Raw genomic sequence first — 22,180 nt, forward strand, 5'->3', positions numbered from 1 at the left:
CCTATAAATCTAGATAAATACAGTGTCTATGTGATATACAAAACCATTTTTATCTATTAGAAATGCTTGTTATCGTTCTGGGTCTTTGAAGGATTCTGCTGTTGATGAGCCCTGCAGTTTTACCTGGGAAGCTTAATTTCCTGGCAGAGCTAGCTAAAGCAAGTCCATGAATTTGCCACCTTGTCCGCTATTTTAAGGTAGCATTTATAATTATGTTATTTTCTGTAAGGAAATGGGAGACCAGTTCTTTTTTTGTTATAACTTTGCAGACTTGTTCTTAAGTCTACTATTCAGGGAAAGCAAACAGTACCCAGCTGTTCTGGGTCCAGACCTGGGCTTGTTACAATAGGGAGACAAGATAGTAGCTGCTGTTTCATTTGACATTTTTGCAGTTTTAAATGACCTTTCCTCTAGAACTACACGAAATGAGCTGCAATTTCCCTTTGAGAGTGCTACGAAGCATTTGCAAATAATAGGCACTGGGAAGTCCCATAGAGCAAGTCTTGAAATGGATTTCTTTCTGTTAACTGGGACATGGTAGGATAAGGAAGCTGAAATGTATGCAGGATGTGTTCAAACATGCTTTGGACTCCTAAATGACAGCAGGGTAAGTATGTTTAACAAATAGTCTCTCCTAAATTAAGTGGTTGCTACTGTTGTGTAAGGTTCTTCTCACTGCCATCAATCGCCAGATCCGTCTTGCATACCTCTATTGAAGACTTCGTCCTGTGATCCTGGATGGTCAGTTCCTTCGTAATATGAGTTCCCATTGTGAAGGAAAGTCCCCACTGCACGCCCTTGACGAGCATGTCCTACTGCATCACTGAATACCTTGTTTATTTGCTCTTCGGATGGCATCCACCAGTCCGGGTTGGAAGTACAATGCATCCTAATGAACTCTGCAGAAAAATATGCAAGGATAAAAAAACAACTTATGTTTGCAGCATCTGTTATCGCCCCGCATCGAAAGCTCATGAGAAATAAAAAAGAGGGCATTACTGCTCTACTTAAGCAGAAGTAAAATCTTATGGGGGATGCCATGATAATGCCGCTTGGACCTATTTTATTTCTGTACAAGTATGTTTCTCCACATGCAGTGTATGTAGTTCTACCTGAGCTAATTATGCAATGCATGTGACCTGGAGACAAAATCCCTTCTTGCAAAAATAAAAAGAACTACTTTGAAGTGATGGCTGTGGTTCAGCATGTGCTATGCATGTGAAAGTTAACATGAATCAAGATGTATTTCCTTTGATTCCTGCTATGTGTTTATACCTTAAGGTGATCCCTCTCACGGCTCTTTATGATCTCCCTCTGCTGGCTGCTTCATCATCTGCAGGCTGCGGTAGCCCACAAGCTGCTTGAAAATGTCACTCCCATTATTTCAGTTTGATGCTCCTTTCTGTTTGGAATATTTTTCATTTAAGTCCTGCTCTTTCCACCTTCTTGAATCTGACACCTATTTTTCAGAGACTAAATTGGTCTTAGAAATAGCTAAATGAGATGAGAAGGCTAATTTGAGGAACCTTGCAATAGTTTCCAATGCAGGAGAAAATGAATTGTACTGCATGTAATTTGGCTATTTAAGTAGCTGCTGCTTCCACATACAATTATTTATATATCATGATTACATTTTTTATAATTTATTTTTCAGATTCTTGGACATGCAGTATGTTAAACTTGCAGAAGGTGCCTTACCAATTCTGGAGCTGTAATTGCTAGACATAGCTCAAATAGGTGTATTTGGACTTAGAAACATCTAAATATGATTTTAAATGTGAGGGCACCTTATTAGATATATTGGATACACAGTACCTCATACGGTAACTGCGCTTTTTATTTTTTCTGTAACATCAGTTATTCCCTCGTGCAGTATTGTGTGTCCCAGGATATTTTAAAATTGTTTTCTACTCTTGACAAGCTAACAGCACAATAAGTGGCGTCAGGTAACTTCATTACTGTCACCATATCCCGAGACCAGGGAATGCTGTGCTTTCACACAAGCTCCCATGCCTGCAATGTATCTCATCTGTTGAACAATTAGGATGTGTTTTTTATATAGCTCCTCTAGAAACGTGTCTGCAAAAGTGATCGCTATCTTGGTTTTTCATTTCCCTGGAAATCCACACAGGCAGCAGTAATTCCTACATAGTTATGTTCACGTGGGTCTCCATAGACTGGCGTTTTTCTCAGAGAAATGGTTACCACATAAAGCAGTAATGCTATAAACTTAAGCATGCCAGGCTGCTTTAAAGCTGGTTCCAGATATCGGTCAGTTCTAGGAATATATTAATAATGTTTATAGATGTTTAAACTTCTCCGAGTGCAGAGAGAGAAGCTGTTTGTGTTCCCTGCTGTAGTATTGAACGTGCTGAGAATTAGTCAGACACTTGTTACCTTGGCTCGCAAATGGGTAGGAGCCAGTGGCCAAATCTTGGCACTGGAGAAAGCTGTCATGTTTCCCCCACGCATGAAAGCCCAAAGGGAGAACTGTCTACTCTGCTTTCTTAACTGGTCCTTACATACTGAATATATTTGCTTCCTCTTCAAGCTTCGGAAAATTAAGGAAACTGGCCTTTCTGCCAAGGAGCACTCCAGATGTTTTGTATGTCCAGGACCCCAGAAAGGAGAGTGACCATAAACAAAAGTCCGTCTACAGGTGGATTTACTGTTAGTCTTGTTAGATGGCAGGGAAAAGAAAGGAGAAGAAAAGAGGATTAACACCCTGCTTGTGCACAAATTATTAGCTGAAAATTAAAGTAATTTAGTAAATAGTTAATGAACATGTATTCAGCTTTCAGTTTCCAGAACTTCTGGGGCCCTGAATCTCACTCCAGACCTTTGTGCAGCATGATGCATAAGGTCCAGTAGAGTATCATATAACAGGTTAATATGTCCCTTTGTAGTAAAAAAAAGAGCCTCTTTGACTAATTTAGCTGTATCTAAAACCTGAGTTCATTATCTGATTATAACAGCGTACCTCCAACTACAAGTCTAATTTACTTGGCCTTATTGGATTCTTCTACACTAGATGGGAAGATGCTCCATCTGATGTATATAACTACTTCAGACTCCAGCTGGATCACTGACCCAAACAGAGCTTTTTACACTGCATTTATTAGTAAAAAAATCTTGAAGTTATAAGCAAACAAAATTTTGTGTATGTGCTGACAAAATACTATAAAGTTAACTATGAGTTAATTGAAGAAATGGTAAGTGCATTTATAGAATACAGATGCCGATGCTACAAACTTGGTTTTAATTGGGCTTTAGAAAGTCCTGTTTTGTATGTTTTGTTATAAAACCCAGCAACAGACCTTCCAAATAATTTTAGGAAACCAAAACATGAACTGCCACAACAGCTAATACTTCTCAATCTGGACCTTTTCTCTTTATTGTCCAACATCCTCACTCTCTGACATGGCAATATGCTTGCAAAATTCCCCCTCCTTTTCAGGTTAAACAGGAGGGGAAAGTTATTGCCTAACTTTTTCAGTCAATATTGCACCAGTACTCCAAAAAAGAAGTTAAATACTCGACAATACATTTCTATACACTTTGTATCTAATTAACCTCTAGATGTTCTTGCCCCTATAAAATGTTCAAACCTATTCTGAAACTTGGTTAGCTTTTAACTCCAATGATGCACTGAGGCCTTGAGAGCAACATGCTTATTACACATTAGACTATAAATATTCCTTTGGTATATTTTGATGTATATCAGTGTTAAAGAATGTCCTGTTAGTTTATTACAAAAGAGTGTAATCACGATTGCCTGATTTTTCTTCCTTCTTGTTTCAAGTATATCAATGTCGTGTGCCCTTGTATTTGTCTCCTCTCTTAAATAAGCAGCCCTGTTTTCTTCCCATTAAAAAAAAAATGCACATATATAATACATACATACATACATACATACATATATATATATATATGTACGTATAAAAAAAAAAAAGAAAGCGGAGGGTTTCTGGCTGCTTGTCACCTGCCTGTGAAACCCCTTCTAATTCTGCAAAGCCAAATGCTTCTACTGAGCCAGAGCCAATGTGGTGAAATGAGATCACATATGGTGGACACTGAGCGAAAAGATGCAGTACCTCTGAGACATGTTACTTTTACTGGATCCAGAGGACGTCTTTCAGGACCTGTCTCTCCTGACTGCACTGACCTTTTCCTTTTTCCAAGGCCGCATGAGTACTTAAGCTCATCGGTTGTGAAAACAAATCTGATGAGATAGCGAAGGAGCCGTCGTCCATCTTTCTTGGAAGAATTTACAGCCTCATCCCACTGTTTACTAGTGATGTAGACAGGGTAGTTGTTCAGCAACTGCTTGCTCCCCTGAAAAAATGAAATATTTCCATTGCTTATTTTACAAAGCAAATAAGTAAAGATATCAGTTCCAATAAAGGAATATGCTTTTTAACTAGCCGCAATACTGACAGCAAAACACATCCTCAAGTGAACACATAATTGCTTTTACTGGGAATGAGTACTTTTAAAATTACATTTCCATTTTCTAGAACTCAAACTTGGTGAGGTACAAGAAATACATTTTGAGGGATTGGTATTGATAATTTCCACTTTAACAAGCAGGTTAAAAAGAGTTAAGAACCAGTGACTGGGTATACCATTTAAGTATTACCTTTCTTCTTAATCTGTTAAAATGCATAAAAAGGGTCTTTGAAGAGCGTGATCAAATGGATCACTTCATCACAGCTGACAGTTTACTTCAGAGGTGACTCTTTTGGTTTGTTTTTAGAATAAATTTATTACTTCTGCAGAACACACCTGAAACTTGACAGCAGTTATGTTACTGTGAAAAATATAAAGAAAATAAATAAAGGAACTATAAAAACTAAAAGCTTCATTATTATTAATGAATGTCATATTAACTTAAATTATGGCTTTACAGAAATGCTACCACGTCAGCTGGAGAGAAGTTTTGCTTTAACCTACATAATTTCTGTGCTTCAATATTCCAACATTAAAATAATGCTATGGGATTAATTATGGGGATTCCTGTAATACACACATATTTATAAGACCTCTTTAGTCAATTGTACTTAAATTGTATTTCATTCTTGTTGCCTATAAAATTTTATTGTTCAGGATTACTCAATTAACATAAGATGGTAGTTAATATACTTGAAATAAATGAAGTACACAACCCCCCAGTCCCTAACCCACACCCTGCTAAAGACTCAGTCACTTTTACATTTACACTACTTTATTAAAAGATAGAAATCTGAGGACCTATTTAGAAAAACCTTTGTATACCCCCTGGCTTTGACAGGAATTCACAATGAATGAGAAAAACGAGTCTGATGCTCAACAGAGTCAATCACCTGTATGCTGCACTTGTAGGCAACTTTTGCAAAGTTTTCCTCCTCACTTCTAGATCTTTGATATCTGAAATCTATTTTAAGGACTACCCTCATCTCCTTTCATATATTTATTATAGCATCCTGGGAGACACCTTGGGAGCATCTTTGAACTTTTTCCTCAGGTACTTGCTTTTAATTATTTTGCAAGTTTGATAAATATGTGGAAGGTTGAATTTGGTGAAGACTGTAATGAGGAGATCCTTGGCGATTTGATGTCATATGGTTTAGGGTACCACCACGTCCCAGGGAGGTAAGCATGACTGGCAGCTGAGCCTGCATGACTGCCCGCTACTTCTTTGCCTTGGGGGAAACCTAGCTGGCTTGCTGCAAACTGCTGGCAAAGGCAGCTATAACCAAATCCAAAACTCTGCAAAGGAAGCCAAAATATAATATAGAAGAGGAGATGGGCTTTGTCTGTCTGATGGGCCCCTATCCTTTCTCCAAAACATCTCAACCCTTTGGCTTGTAAATCTGTTTGTAATCCCCCAAAGAAAGACTCTTCACCTACATTCCAAGTCTATAATCTTCCTCTTTTTACTTCACTTGTCTACTCCCACCACTGCAAAGGGGCCAGGGTCAATTCCTCTCCTCCACTCATGATGCAAGAAGCTGCTTTCATTTTTGCCAGATACATGTGCCTCTGGGAAGCCAACAGTACAGCTGAGGAGCTTTTCTGTGAAAAGAGCATTACCCTCCATCCAGCTCAGCTCCTCATCCTCTGCCAACATAGCAAAGAGGCTGGAGAAGGAGGAAGAGCAGGGAGGCAGCACCAAACACTCTTAGGTGTATGATGCTCTTATGCTGAAGCAACTGTGACCACTCCATCACAGTGGATGCTGATGCTAGTATTTCCTTGGCTTGTTCCATCACAGGGGTAACACACAGGACCATCTGATCTCCACATTGGAACTAATTTTTTTTCATCAACTAGCTCAGCATCGCTTTTACATAAAGCTAATTATTTTCCTACCTTAGATTACTGAAATCTACTTTTCCCTCTTTTCAAAAAAAATCTGTAGTGAATCAAGGACCTTTCTTGTTGATATCAATGCAAAGTACAAGCTGTAGCTACCTCTGTAGGCATTCCCTTGACTTTGTAGCCCTGGCAGGCAGGAGCAATGCAATGCAAGCCAGGAATGACACAGCGTGAGTCTCCAGGCTTGCTCATGTGTGGCTTTGCTAAGTAGCAAGCTATCCTAAAAGCTACCTCTGTGTTTAAATGCATTGCACTAACACAAATAGGGTGCAGAAAGGCCCAACATCTAAATTCCAAGGGAGCTCACACTACTATTAACTGAGCAGAAGGCAACAAATTTTGCATAATTTCCTCAGCCCCAATTTTACTGTACTTCTCTCTTATTCACCCTGAAATGTAGTATATTTTTTCTCATTCTTCTCCAAAGGCATGAGACAGTGTAATGCCACTCTGTTAAGCAATTACTGGGTTCTTGCCACAGATACACTTTCATTACTTCCGCTGAAAGTAAAGCACTGCTGGGCAAAAGATAAATAAATAGATGTAATAGATGATGCAGTTTGGTATGTCCAGCAGTCATTAAACTAAAACAAACAGAAAACCTTCCAGAAATAAAGAAAGCAGATCCTGAAGGAAGAACCAAAACACAAATGTGTTCATGCTTGTATTTGTACATGATTAAGCTTATGAATAAAATATTAGCATCTATGTGTTTAATTGAATAAAAAAATTCTGTCACATCATGACAAGCTATTCCACGAAGGACATTACAGCACAGCCTCATTTTTCCATAGTGCTTGAAAATTTCAGTTAATTACTAAAAAAGGAAAATGAACCCTTGGAAGACATTTGAGTGATAACAGGTAATGATATATATAAATATATGTATATATCAGTTCGCACAGGGTAACTGAATGGAAGAGCAGTGATGCACAGCCTAAACTGCTGCAAAGCTTTTTCACTGAAACTATGGTAAATTGGACTACTCAAGGCTTGCACTACATATAATTTATGTGCAAAGGGAGGTCAGACAAGACCTAAGTCTTCCCTCTTCTGGTTTTGTTTGCATGAATCTAGGTAGTAACATGTATACCCTACATTACATGAGAATACACGTAGCAGGAGGCTCAAATACAGACAGTCTAAGCTAGAAAAGTATCAACACAGCCACTGTACATATCTATACATCTACACATCTGTATAACATTTTCTGCTTTTACACTGCAGCAGTTTTAAACAGAACTTCATTACAAATATCCCCAAACTCTGTATCACGTATAAAATTGTCAAGACTCAACATTTTATTTCGATGCTTTATGAAAAGCAAAAGCAGTCCAAAGACTTGCAGAAGTCTATACTTGGGTCTATTTGCAAAATGAAGGAAACGTATATTTCAGTGTTAACCATCTCAGGGCTGTATGAGAACTATACTAACTGCATACACATGCATGCCTATGTCTACACACATGACACGTTGGTACCCTCCACACGTGGGCTGCAGCCCCTGTGCACCAGCAGCCACCATGGTGGCTACTGTCACTCACCCAGCTATAGTTTCCACCAGGCTCACCCTAGCCTCAATTCTGCCCACTAAACTTATGTTTCTGAGGGAAAGTGAGTAAAAAATTACCCAAAGCAAGGCAAGTGCAGCTGGTAGTGATGGAGGGAGCTACGCACTGCTCAGTAAAGTCATCCTAAATTACGTTAGTGATGAGCCTCCTCCATGTGAGAGATTACTGTACCTAAGAATTACAGTTTAATAATAGATTTCACATATTTTTACTACTAAATATATTCTTCCAGCACCTACTGATTTATTTGCCTACATGTTTACAATGAGTTGTCAAAAATAAGGAGATGCAGCTTGGCTTTGCTGTATACTACCTCAGTCGGATGGTCTGTTGGCTGTGGTACCATAAGCTGGTTGTGATGCTGAAGTACGGTCTTCAAATAATCTAAAACAGTCTGGCAGGGCACTGCATGAAACAAATTAAAATTACTGCATATTAGCTATCTAGCACAAAAGAGAACAACAATATTAAATCAAGCAGTGTTCCTCGGGATCTGTTTTGTACATCTGTGAGCTTTATTTCAAATAGGAAAGTTCTCATTTTGATTTGAACAGTCATTTCACTCAATAAATATATGACGGATGTTATATTTCCTACGTTGAGATCTCTGACATTGCTTTTATTTTCTGCCTGCTAGTTCTCAAAGGCTTTTTTTTTTCCTAGTTTGAAATTATAATTATTACAAATACAAATTAGGTCACCAGTAATGATAATTAAAAAAAAAAAAATCTGTAAATACTGCAAACAGCCCAAACCATACAAAGGATAATGCATTTCTCAGACCTAAATCAAGCATGATTAACATGTAAATATGCTCAAATATTTTTGAAACTATGGTCTGATTAACCACACTGAATACATTTAATGATTCATATACTTTAATTTCTTTTCCCTTCCTCCTCCCAATTCTGTTATAAAACTAGGTGTTAAGCAAATTGCTTTATTTCTCTTTCCCTCATCCTCCCACCTTTCCATTCCATTGCTCTCATCCATTTCTGTAGTGGTACAAACATCCTATTCCCTTCTGGTGAGGTGATAGGTTAATTAGGGATGATTCAATTATGGGTCTCTCTTAAGCAGATGCTGCCACATCCCTGATTAACTCTGGAGTATTTTTGAGATACAGTGCTTTTCTCCCGAGCCTGAAACACCACAAGAGAATTAAACAGATATTAACCCAACATTATGACTGACTTGTGCAAGACTAAATAAACACAATTTTTAAGGTATCTTATCAGTCCCACATTTCATATGGGTTGCTTTTGTAAAATATTTAGAGATAATCTTAGCTTCAGCTAAAAATCCAGAAAAAATATTTCCTTTTTTTTTTTTTTTAAATTATTTCTTGGCATTCAGCCTTTACACCTGGAAAAATGTGGTGTTCTGGGCTTTGTCTTAAGCTAGCAAACTGAAAGCAAGCACTGAGGTAACGAAGAACGTCTCAAAATAGGCTTTACAGGTATTTTGCGCCCTTTCTTGGGCATTCACACTATGCAGTAACCATAGTCCTGTTTAGGCAGATGGTGCACGACACCCTTACTCTGTGCAAGAGAGACCCTTTATTCAGGGCTAACCAGTGTTGCATCTAGTAGCCCACATACAGAAGTCATACAAAATACCTGGCATGAATAATAAATTCCTATGTCATTTCACCACATGCTAACTTCTCCGTAAAGATGAGCCCCCTGTATATTTACTCCTGTTCCATAGATACATCACATTTCATCACAGGAGCTCATGTGTTAGGCAAATGTAAGCATTTTGAGCAGCTTGTACCTGTTTAATTTCTCCGGTGACTTCACTGCTTGGAATAAAGGAGAAAAATGTACTAACTATAGGTAATGTCTTAGTACAGTAGTATGAAGATACGGCAAAAAAAAAAAAGGATTTGGCTTTTCCATCACAATTGTTATATACAGGAAAGTGTAATTGGGAAAAATCAGAGATTATTTTCTTTTCTGATGTGGATGGGCAGAAGGGCGAGATAGTGTTTTGAGACCCCTTTCCTACACCTTGTGCATATTTGCTGTCTGGCATCTCCAAAATGAAGATGAAATTAGGAATGCCCCTGCACAGGTTACTCTCTGACTAAGCAAGTGTCCAAGAAGGGTCATGAAGGCTTCCTGTCCTAGGGAAACATCAGAAACCCTGTGACATGGTCACCAAACACTCCCATATCGGTGAAAGTTACCATGGATAACCAGCATCTCCCATGAGATCCTGGACCTCCTGTGAGGTGACAGCAATGATGGAAGGGGCTACAATAGGCAACTGGGCTATGGTGAGTCACTGTACTGCTGCCTGAAAGAAAGCATGCCTGATACTTGGACTTGCAAAGAGAGTCAAGTGATACTTGGGAAAACACAGCTACTTCCCAAGTATCTCTTTCCTGCCCTGTCTAAATGTGTCACTTTTTGTTTAGCAAGCTCACTGGGAACACAGTTGCTGAAGCACCAGCGATACCTGGGAGCTTTAGACTTCTTCAGCTAGGCTCAAAACTGTCTGTGAAGTTTGCACTTGCTTGTTATGTCTATCAGCATAAGTCCCTGCTGGTGACCTGATGGGTCTCAGATGTGCTTGGTACTATTACCTATAATTATGTAAAACAACATGGGGTCTGAAAGGGAAAAGAATACAATGTGAAAAAAAAAAACTCTAAATTTTAGGTGCTAATCTCACAGCAGGACGGTGCTTTATCAACATTAATGTCACTGCAGGCTATCAAAAAATGTATTTACCTATATTCTTCCAAAGGGATGGAGACAAGCAAGAAGACAACAGGAAAGTATTTAACCTGTTATGTCCCCAGCACATAAAGTGCTTTAACTGTACTCTGCTGATAAAATGCTTTTGCATCACTGGTAAGAAGTATGAAGGTACTAAGAGCTGGCTGAAGCTTATAAATACTTCTGTCTTCACAAAAGCAGTTTCAAGCACAAAATTGTATGATTTTTGTTATCATTTTACAGACTGGAGGATTCAGTGCTTTTGACTTTAAAGCCATCACACATTACACTGTTTGCTGTTGCTACAAATAACTTCAGCCTTTCGAATACCAAATGCAACTTGCAAAGCCAAGTTTCTTTGGCTGCTGGATTAACGAAAGCCCAAAGCAAGCTAAAAAGAGGGCAGCACAAGGCTGAGAGTGAGAGCTTCGGTTTTGTTTCTGTGTCCCTCTTATGGCTCTGCAAATATTCCCTTTGCCAAGAGATAAAAGAAAATGTTTCCTCCAAATACTGCAACAAACATAACTTTGTAAGCGTCTGTGGCTCCCAACTGTGAGTACAAGAAATCATTTAAATCTACTAGCTTATTTATGTTCTGTTTCTTTCATTTTGATGTGGTCTCTAGAAAGTTAACATGATCATAACTCTAAGAGCTGATTATCTGCATGCTGATGTACCTATCCACTATCACCAACACTAACAACAGTGATCTGTACCTACCGTAACCAATGGTGAAGATGCTAATGTCAAAATAACACTTCACTGTTATCGTTTAGTAGAAAGCTTGTGGGGAAGGCAGGAATTTTCCTGCTCATTTTCTGCCCATCCTGGCCATTTTTCCTGCCCATGTTTCCATGTACTTTACTTTCTGAAAGTGCCAGTGACTCAGAAAAGACACTGGAAGTGGCAAAGTAACCTTGACTGCAGTGAGGGAAAAGAAGAGTAAGATCTTTGTAGGAGCTAAAGGGTGAGGAGGTTCTATGGGGGACTTTCAAAAGCTGGGGAAGTCTGGTCTCACTAAGATGCTAAGCAGCAACTAAGCAGAACATGCGTAAGAGGTGGCAGGTCTTTGTTGTTTATTGATCCAAGTTATAAGACTTCATTGTTATTCTAGGCATCTGTATGCTGTAACAAGTGCTTTTGCGGCATAGCTTGTCACAGCTTTCTCCGAGAGTATCCTGATTTCCTATAAACAGCTGAACAGTGTGGTGGCCACCAGCTGTGCCAAGAGCAAAAGCCAGGCTGTCATCTTTCAGTTTGACCTGCCACAGAGCACAGCAACTCTCTGGACTAAGTCATCTTTGAACCAGACAGCATTAGTGGGCAAAACACAGTACAACTCGAATCGTCATCTCCCAGTAATGCAGTTTCTACCCTTGGCTAGTTATTACAGTGCGTGCTATTTCACCCTCAGAAACATACACTGTATTTCAAGTCTGTATTCTGTTTTCCTTTGACTGGGTTTTATAAATCTTTGGAAAAGAGATAGAAAACATCTGTTACTTGTTATGTACTTAATAGTTAGTGGTGAAGTCATTTCTCTGTCTTCTATTTGCTGAGTTCAACACTGACCTTCCCAAGATGCTGGGCTTACACTAAAAGCAAAATCCCTACATCTACTTAGGCATCTGTACATCCAAAGACCAAGCCAGCCCTTTTTGCCATGCTGTGTATCAATACTTGGCCAAAGAGCTACCATGTCTTCCAAAACCCTTTCTCAGTGTCCATTTCCCAGGGGCTGAAACCAAGCAGAGCGATATCGGTTTTCAGTACCTCTTGTTTTCCTTGCTCATTGCTACCACTGCACTGCTTGCAAGCTGTAAGCAATGATTGTATGCTTTCTTTCACTGATGAAAGTATTAAAAACACGGGCTGTGAACAGTTTCACCAAGAATCCCTCCAGAAATTCAACTGCATCATGGCAATTTCCTGAATACAAACACAAATTTCCTGAATGCAAAAATTTGCATTTTTTTAAATCACTTTTTGTAATCTAATGTTATGTAACACCCTGAATAACTGCAACACCCTCATCAACCAAACTTTTCATCTCATCAAAATCATAATTTGGAAAGATGTTGCCTGGTGCTAACTCCATTATTCTCTTTTAGTACTCCATTAATTGAAGCCGGCATCAGCTGTGCAATTAGTTTGTCTGGGCTCAGTATCAGGCCAACAAGCCTACCATCATCCAGGACAACTCATGTTCTTTTTTTAAAAAATAAATCATAGCGTATTTGCATCTTTCAGTCTCTGAAGCATCCCAGATATTCCAAAACATAAAGAAAATAATTGTCAGAGTTCTTTTTTGTCCACCTTTATTTTTATGTTAGCTCCTCAAATGAGTTGTCCAAGCGCCATGATTTTCAAAACATCGTGCTTTGGCAGCAGCTGCCTAATGCTTTTGGTAATAAGATGATGTGCACTTACAGATGAAAAGCTGATGTACACAAGCAGCTACTGCTCCCTGTGCTGTGTGCTGTGGCTCTCCTGGTGACACCAGTTTCTGAAAGAGGGACCCCTAACTCCACTCTCACACCCCTCTCTTACAACCTGAGCCTGAATCAGCATCTCTTCATCCTTTCTAAAAGGCCTGCAATTCTGTGGTGACTAAAAAGCTTTTCTGCTGCCCCAACACTTGGGAAGGAGTTGTGGCAGACAGCTGAAGTTCCACTTGAAGCCACTGTTGAATGTGTGCTACCATGCCGAGTTGCAGTGGAAATGGAAAATATTTCTACCTGCTTACCATCATCATATTGGTGTGGCTGTATCATTTTATTCTTCACAAATACCAGAACAGAAATGCTCAATAAGCAGTTCCATATTATTGACAAAACCCATTGTTTCCATCTGATAGTGGTCCGATACTTATTAGGTCTCCATATTTTTCATTTAGTTTGCCAGGGAAAGGTGTTTTCCTCTACAGAGTGCTCCAGGTACAATTTTAAGTCTTAATTTTCCACTGATCCTAACCTCTGCTTTTTACTCATCATCAGCTTCCTCTCTAGTCCACTTGTTATGTTTCCAACTTTTCCTTTGCTTCCCCTCTATACTGGCTGATTTTGCAACCAGCATGAAAATTTACTCCTAGGTAGACTTTTGGGGCCTTCAATAGCATGCTTATGTTATCACCCACCTCTTTCTTTTTTTTTTTTTTTAACTTTTGGCTCTAATAATTGTTTCCAACTATTTATGAAGTGCCAAGAACATTAGTTTGGGCTGGGTTTTTGCTCATTATAAATGCCATTGGACCACAATCACTTGTATTGCTGTCTGTCAAAATGAGGGCTCACATTTACCCTCCCTCACACATTGCCTCCAGTGTAACACACTCCAGGGCTGTTTATGTTGCAAAAGTACAGCACTACTGAGAGATACTCAGGCTTGCTGCAAATAAGACATATCTCCAGTGTAAACAAGGTACACCTCCAACCTCTCCTGCGGCATCAGACAGCCCTAATGGGAAGGGATGGCTCATCCCTGGCTTGGCTCTCTCCCTCCCTGCGGTGGCCTCAGCCCCAGTAAGGACACAGTAAGGAATCTGGTTATTCTGCTCATTAATGAGATTTTGTGCTCTGCAGCCAACACTGGCTAGTATTCCTCTTGGTGTTTTGCACAGCAGAAAACTAATCCCTTAGCACTCAAGACCATTTATTTCTTTACTCTCCAGTGAGGAGAAGGGTGTACAGCTACATCCACCCTGCTCAGACCAGCAGCTGTTAGTTAAGGCCGGCTCAACACTGCAACACATCCTCCTTCACTTGACCTTGACTGATGCTTCACTCCAAGTTCATTGCAGGGCATTTCTAAATTGATGCTCGACTGTCAAAAAGATCTAACAAATGACAGGGAACCTGCTGACGAACTAGATGGCAGTGTGAATTTCTTATAACATTAATAGAGATGCTTTCTCTGCCTGAGATTTGGACAAGTGTGCAGTATAACATGGCTTGGATTATTTTAGCTCATACAGTCATTTATTTCAATAGTCAACTGAAAGCCAGCAAAAGCTGCATGGATGGGCTGTGAAGACAACTTGTTCGAGTGCGATGAGCTGGAAAAAGAGCGAGGGGGAAGAAGAGATGGGAATTAGTAAAGAGGAACTGATCTCGGTACTCAAGACCCTACAAATATGGGTATTTGTAACTGGATGGTAAAGTAAAACCAGCACTCATTTGTAGTGAGAGCATCCAGCAGAAATAAGACGACTTGACATTACACACAGAAGAGTGTTAAAGCTTGGCTGAACTGACCTACGTGCTTGCCAAAAGCAGGGAAGAAACTAAAAATTATAGCAAATATCCTGCCACTTTTAAAATCCTTCTCAGTTATGTTTTCCAGGTAGAGTGGAAACCTGTTTTACTTCTGCTAATCTGCATCTGAAAAGCTGTTGTATTTATTTTTTCTTTTGCAAAAATATTTCTTCCAGAAAGCAGAAAGAATGTGCCCCTTCCATGTGCCCCTGGGATGTACATCTCTGCCTAAACAACAGAAGGAAAGAGAGAAAACAAGACAGCTGTACATCTCTCATTTAAGCAATACTGCTACATGCAGTCTGTGCTTCCTCACTTTCCTCCCGCTATCTCTACAAGACGTACCTCTTCCCGTCTTCCCTTCAACCACGAAGTCTTCAGGGCAGGGACAACCCATGTCAACCACTCTACACGTTTATACTGTTGATAATAACAGGGAAACCAAGGAGACCCTTGCAAGTGGGGACAGCAGCTTGTGTCACTAAAATGCCAAATGCTGACCTGGAAAGCTGCCTGGCAGAGAAGGATCTGGGGGTGTTGGTTGACAGTCAGCTGAATATGAGGCAGCAGTGTGCCCAGGTGGCCAAGAAGGCCAATGGCATCCTGGTCTGTATCAGAAGCAGTGCCTCCAGCAGGACCAGGGAAGTAATTCTGCCCCTGTACTCAGCATTAGCGAGGCCACACCTCTAACACTGTGTTCAGTTTTGGGCCCCTCACTACAAGAAAGACACTGAGGTGCTGAAGCGTGTCCAAGGAAGGGCAACAGAGCTGGTGAAGGGGTTGGAGGACAAGCCTTATGAGGCACCACTGAGGGAACTGGGATTCTTTAGCCTAGAAAAAAGGAAGCTGAGGGAGACCTTGTCATGGTCTACAAATACCTGAAAGGAGGTTGTAGCAAGGTGGCTGTGTCTCTCTTCTCCCAAGTTACTAGTGAGAGGACGAGAAGAAATGGCCTTAAGGGGAGTTTCAGATTAGATATCAGGAAAAACTTCTCTGAAAGGGTTATCAGGCACTGGAACTGTCTGTCTGGTGAAGGGATTGAGTCACCATCCCCAGAGGTATTTAAAAGATGGGTAGATGAGGTGGTCAGGGACATGGTTTAGTAGTGGGCAGGCATGGTTGGACTCGATGATCTCAAAGGTTTTTTCCCACTGAACAATTCTATAACCTGCAAAACACAAGCCACAGCTGAGACCGAGGAGTTCAGCCTTGCCAGGCTGAGTCACAGCTACCCACAAAACTCCCACTAGGCTCTTGCTTCCCAAGGTAGGCTAAACTGCCTCCCCCAATTCTCATGGGTTTTTACCTGGAAGCGTGGAGAAAAAAGATTAATAAAACCCTGGTCTGCTGCAGTTATATGGTTCAGCAATTTTTTGTACTCAGGCTAGTTTAGCAAACTAAGCCGGCACCCCCAAGATGCAGGGAAAGCAGTGCTAAAAAATTCAAAGGGGTTCTCATGCCGAAAAGCGGGCAACTGCACTTGAGGCTCTGTCTTCCTGAAGTAACTTCATGCTTTGAAGCTGAATAGTAGAATGAAGCCAGAGATCAGACCAAAACATCCAGAACATCAAGGGAAACCAAAGTAGTGGTTAAATGTGAACATCAAGAAAAAAAGGCAAAAAAAAAAAGGACATGAGAAAGTGTTCATTGTAACCCTTGATGGCTGCTTTATCTACGCTGCGGCTGTGGTAGCCTCTTTGGAAACGCGATGCTCTGAAAGTATAAAGGAGACAGGATTTGTAGGGAAAAGTAATATCTTTTATTAGATCATCCGATATAGTCAGGAAGTCGAGTCAAGCCTTGGGCACACAAAATCTCCTGGAAAACTTGTCTGACTTTTTCAATTATATAGATACTAGCTCTACCTGCAAATCCCGCTTTGCTTTGGCTATTTGCACCCACCAAGAATGTCGTCTCTGTATGTGATCACCTCTCTACATCTGAGAGATATTTTTACCCCCATTCACCCATGGTTTGCTGGAGTATATTTGCTGTCAGGCCAACAAGGTAAAAACAACTGTATTTCTCACATGCTGTTTCATCTCACTTATTTGTACCTTCTCACTGCTTTCAGGCTGGTTTGCCTGAAACCATGTAGCAAAGCTTGGAGCACTAGGATGCAAACATTCACTCATGTCTCCTGGCCTTTGTTTTAACCACCTGGAAAAGTTCTGACCCATTTAGACCAAAAGCTATGGCAAAATCCTGCAGACAACAGTGAAAAACTGCTTAATATCCTTATGCATTAGAGGGCCTAAGTCCAGGTCTTATACGTAGTCTCACAAATAAGTCTTTAATTTTACTATTGGGAATATATCACAGCTCTAGTAATTTTTATACAGAGGAAAGAGATTAGGAAAACATTTTTCTCCTCATATAGATGGATTACTCTGTTCATGACGTTCTCAAAACCTTAAAGATCAATGACAAGTTTGCCAAACTCCTTCCAGGAATTATCTATCTTTAAGTACTTTTTAAAACAAGACAAAGTAATACACCGAACAAATTATTTCTGTTTTTCAGTTGGACTGAAAATTGAAAATGTTCAGTTAATGTTTTTACCTAAAAAAATTATTAGGGAAAATTGTGCAATTTGCAATATGCTACATTGCTCCAAAATCAAAGCACTGACACAGGAATTTTACTTCATTTATTCCATAAGTTAAAATTTCTCACAAATTTAGTACTGTTTCAGTCAAATCACATGGGTATTTTTTGAGGGGGAAAAAAACCCCAACCAACTAAAACACATGCAATATTTCATCCACGTAATCTCTTTTCTGCAGTGGTGAGCTACCAACAAATGATGGATGCTAGACTATGGGCAAAGAGATCCTGCAGGACTGGAGGTCTTCTACGACAACAAGGCAGAGTCCTGAAAACTCAAAAATCTTATTTTCTGTGTCCTATAACTACAGGAGGATATGTTTTGTGTAATATTTGTTTAAAAAAAAAAGGTCACTGCCTTTATATCTGCTGAGAAAACACTCTTCTTCCTGGTAGTCTCTTTTTGAGCCACTCAAATGGTGCTTCTCAGAGCTAGAGGCAGAGATATACAGCGGTAACTATTTTTAGATCTAAAACTCTCACAGATTTTAAAAGGGCTTTTGCATATGGAAAGTAAAGAAAAAATAAATGCAAAGTATTTCAGAAGGATAAAATGATTCATAGATGGTTATAGAGCATAAGGGAAGGGTTGGTGCTTTTATCTTCTGTTGACAGGGTTGCTAGAAGGAGGCTCAGCACCTGTGGGGAGGGCATGGTGCACGTCTCCCAATGCTCGCAGGGTCTGCTGCCAGACTCACTGAGCAGCTCCGGCTCAGCTCCCTCAAGGATGAGTGGGAAAACCACTACAACAAAAACCGCTGCTCTTTCAGCAGCCTGATGGCAGCCTTCATGCCCATCTAGCTGCTTCCACAGTCGCTTTTCTCCCACACTAATCACCTTACCTGGCCTGTTGGATGCCTTGCGTGAGACGTATGAACAAGCAGGGAAGAAAGTTTGTGCTCCGAGATGACTCAGATGTGGTAGATGGTGGCAAACACCACTGAAACCCTCTGCAGAGGGTTTTCTGGCGTCCTCCTGATGCACATAACATTTTGACCAGCACAAAAAATGTGCTCAGAAAATGAGCATTGCACCCGTTCGTATACATAGTTGGGCATTTCAAGTCCCACAGAAATTTCCAATGGCTTCTTTGGTTTATCAGAAACTCATTGAAGCAAAAGCAGCACTGGAGACAAAAACGATCAGCCATTGCAAGCAGCTGATTTCTGATCCCACTTGCTTGGTAGTGGCTGTGGGACTGCCTGAGGAGCTCAGACCTCTGTCCGACTGATACAGCAAAATCAGAGGGTACCTTCTGTCCCTCTTAATATTTCCCCACACACCTGAGTTGCTTTAGACTTATCTGTATATGCCACCCAGACAGCAGCAGATGCATTTGATGACAATTTTATTTTGGCTGATGAAGTCATACATCCTTGCACATTTATTTTATGTTTGTCTGCTTCTTTTGATACTCCACTAACAATGTGTTTCTTTACTCCTGAGTGGTGAAGGACTATGTTTATGTTTATCTCTTTTAGAATGAGATGAAGTGTAACTGTGATGACCCGAGATAAATACTGGCTGTTTAGCCCAGCATTAATCCTAGCAAAATACAGGCAATTACAACAGGATTCATTTGACTGACTAAGAACTAAAGGATATGAATATAACTAACGCCAGTCAAAATGGTCTTATGGAAAGTGGATCTTGTCAGACTAACTTGACTGTCGTTCTTGGATGAGATTATGGGTTCACTTGAAAAAGTAGAGTTGAACAAATACAGTATACCTAGTCTCCTGAAGGGCATTTAACTTACTACCATGACTGCAAAAGCAGAAACACTTGAATAGGCTACAGCATACATGGATCAAGAACCTGCTACCAACATCTCAACTATCTGTCTTCGAGGTCTCATAATGAATAGATGTGTTTCCAGCAGGACTCAACAGGGACTGACAGACTCAATACCATTCAACATTTCTAACTGGGATCACAAAGTTAATTTAAACAATCAAAAAAAATCTGGATGACACAGGAATCAGTGACCGGCAAAGAGGGGAAAATAGGACAGCCAAAGCAATCTACATCGTTTAGTAAATGAACACAGCCAAAACCAATGTATGCACATCTAGGAAGAATGGGCACAGAATGAGAAGCTCAGCTGCACAACCAACGGCCAAATGACCAGGGCAATTGTGTGTGGGAACAGAGACTACTTTCGCTCAGGCAGACAGGATATACTGCACATACTTTCAGAGCCCAAATTTTTAAGAAATGAGTAGAGGGGAGAACTACAAAGAAGGATATATCTTATTTGGGGTGGAGTTTTAAACAGCTGCTTGCTTAGTTCACCTAAAATGGAAATAAAGTCAGCTTTCAATTTCTAAGCACCTTCATCCAGAAAAAGCACCTAGTCGTATACAGCACTTCATTTAGTGGAGCAAAACATAAAGGTCAGTGGCTGCAAGCTGATTTCCAATAGTCAGACAGGGAATTTGGCACACATTTCCACCAATATAACAGACTGCTAGAGTGAAGTCTCAGGGTAAGAGGTACAGCCAACACTCACCAGAGTCTCCAACTCAGGACTGTAGGTCTTCTGAGATATTACTTGAGTCAAACAGAAATTACACTTTAGTCAAAGTAAAAAAGATTACTGGGTTCAATATAGGTGATTAAATGAAACCTGTAGGATATTTTACAGACCCTAATGATAATTTTTGGTCTTCTACACCTTAAGCCAGGACTTAACGGGAATTGAATACTGCATGACTTCTCCTGTTACAGTGTTTCCACGTGATGCATGAACCACTACTGAATCCAGTGACAGTGCATGAGTTACTGTGACTGCAGATTTTGGGAGGAGTGGGGGAAGTATTCTCAAGTCTGGGTTTTCTCTGCACTGAACAATATTGCTTATGGGATTTTCTGGTACCCACATGGACCAAAGCATACAAGAAAAACAATATAATTAATACAAATAATTCATAATACGTCACTGATAGCTAGGGAGAAGTATTATGAAGACTCCTGCTTGCCTTTTGCTCAAATTTTGAAAGTGTATCTAGATATTCGGACAGTACTTGGTTACTGCCTTCCTCCTTTCTTCATAGTTAGCGGCTCTTAAGTATTTTTTCTCATGACCCATGCTATATTATCTGTGCTTTTCTGCTACTTGAGGATTAGTTCAATTAACTTTGCATGGATCTACCCTAAGCACCTCAAATTTTAGCTAGCAAAGGTGTCACTCCCTAGTGTTTATATATGTCAGAAGTGTGTTGCAGATTTCTTTGCTAAATTCCATTTTTTTCCTGTATTATTATTTGACGTGCGTATTTGCCTGCGGTTAAAGTTTTGAGGATCTGGGTCCAAGACACCTCATTCTTATCCAATACCACTCTTCAAGTATGTCAGTGCACCTTAACAGTGAGAAGCCTTAAGTTTAAATGGGCAAAGAATTTTTTCACATAGGGGGTTTCTATTAGATAGGGGTTTTCTGTCTGCTTTCTCTCCCACAGCGGCTGCTAGGTATTGCTGAACTGGAGAAGTTGTTGTCAAGCTCTTTTTCAGGTTTTATTTGAAGATGAATGGGAAGAGATATATTTATGCTTCTACTGAGCTAATGGAAATTTAGGAGATACTGTTCAAGGTAAAAGCCAAATCTATTTCAGTTAAAAGTACGGATGTAATTTTTAATAGCTTCTTTAAGTAACCAAAAAAGGAACCCCAAAAGGGAATTAGGTTTATAAGCTGCAATGTCACAAGACAGATAGAGAAAGATAGATAATTGGGTATAAAAGCATGTTTGAAATTACTGTGACAAACCACCTAATGTTTGTACTTGTAACAAGTACATCCCATCCTGAACACAGCTCACTAGACTAGAACTCAAGATTCATATGGATGAGTATCACCAGAACATTTTCCAGTGGGCACAACTACAGGAATTTTAGCTGGAGACAAATTCCATTGTTTATTATGACTGCAACCTTAAAAATGACTAGAACTTAAAACAAACTATTACCGAAACTATTTGTATCACTTACTGGCAATATTATAGGGCAGGGCATTTTTTACCTGGGATGCTCTCCAATTTTCTACGAAGTTCTTCATTTTCTTGTTGCAATGAAATTACCTCCTGCTCCAGCTCCTGACATCGAGGGCAGTAACCTTCTTCCTCTTCCTCCTCTTCCTCCTCTGGAAGTGTAGAAGATGATGGGTGACCATGAGATTCAGATGTTGCTGGAGATGTCCATCCACCTAAAGTGTGTACTGGAGAGGTTGAAAGTGGATCCACATCTGCCAAATGGCTGAAATCATTTACTGATGAGGTGTTCTGAGAAGGGAAGCTCCCAGAAAGCAAATAGTTCTGAAGAGAATCGGTAAAAACTCTCAGAAAGGCTGAGGTTTGTTGTTTCTTTTGCATATACTGCATCTCTATGTCTAAAATGTCTGATGTCTGACTATGGACCATTTTCCCAAGCTGACATTGCTCTTGTCTTTCACTATAATTTGGGTTTTCCTGCTTTATACAAGAAATCATGGACTGAGAGTGGTTGTTGTCTAGTAGTTTTCCACCACAATTTAAGAGACTTAGAACCCGGCTGCATTGTTGGGCAAAGGCATCCAGAATCATCCGACTCTCTGCAACAAAAGAAAAGGTGAATCACAAAAACTTAAAGCAAAAAGTTATGTCAGGCAGTAGCAGCTAGATGAATGTACA

General features: G+C 40.0%; 1 protein-coding gene across 2 annotated transcripts in view; it reads right to left on the minus strand.

The window, feature by feature from the left end:
• BEND4 (BEN domain containing 4) overlaps positions 1-22,180 on the minus strand; it is a 43,108-nt gene that overhangs the window by 12,537 nt on the left and 8,391 nt on the right. The window contains exons 2-5 of one of the 2 annotated variants that reach the window (XM_054066502.1): positions 21,535-22,101; positions 8,242-8,333; positions 4,095-4,335; positions 708-899 (exon numbers count right to left, since the gene is read on the minus strand). In XM_054066502.1, the coding sequence (XP_053922477.1) occupies positions 708-899; positions 4,095-4,335; positions 8,242-8,333; positions 21,535-22,101 (1,092 nt within the window). Of the gene's footprint in view, positions 1-707; positions 900-4,094; positions 4,336-8,241; positions 8,334-21,534; positions 22,102-22,180 lie in introns of those variants that run through there. The other variant, XM_054066503.1, reaches the window with a different exon arrangement.

This window comes from Cuculus canorus, chromosome 4, assembly GCF_017976375.1.
Source record: "Cuculus canorus isolate bCucCan1 chromosome 4, bCucCan1.pri, whole genome shotgun sequence".
Taxonomy (NCBI): Eukaryota; Metazoa; Chordata; class Aves; order Cuculiformes; family Cuculidae; genus Cuculus; species Cuculus canorus.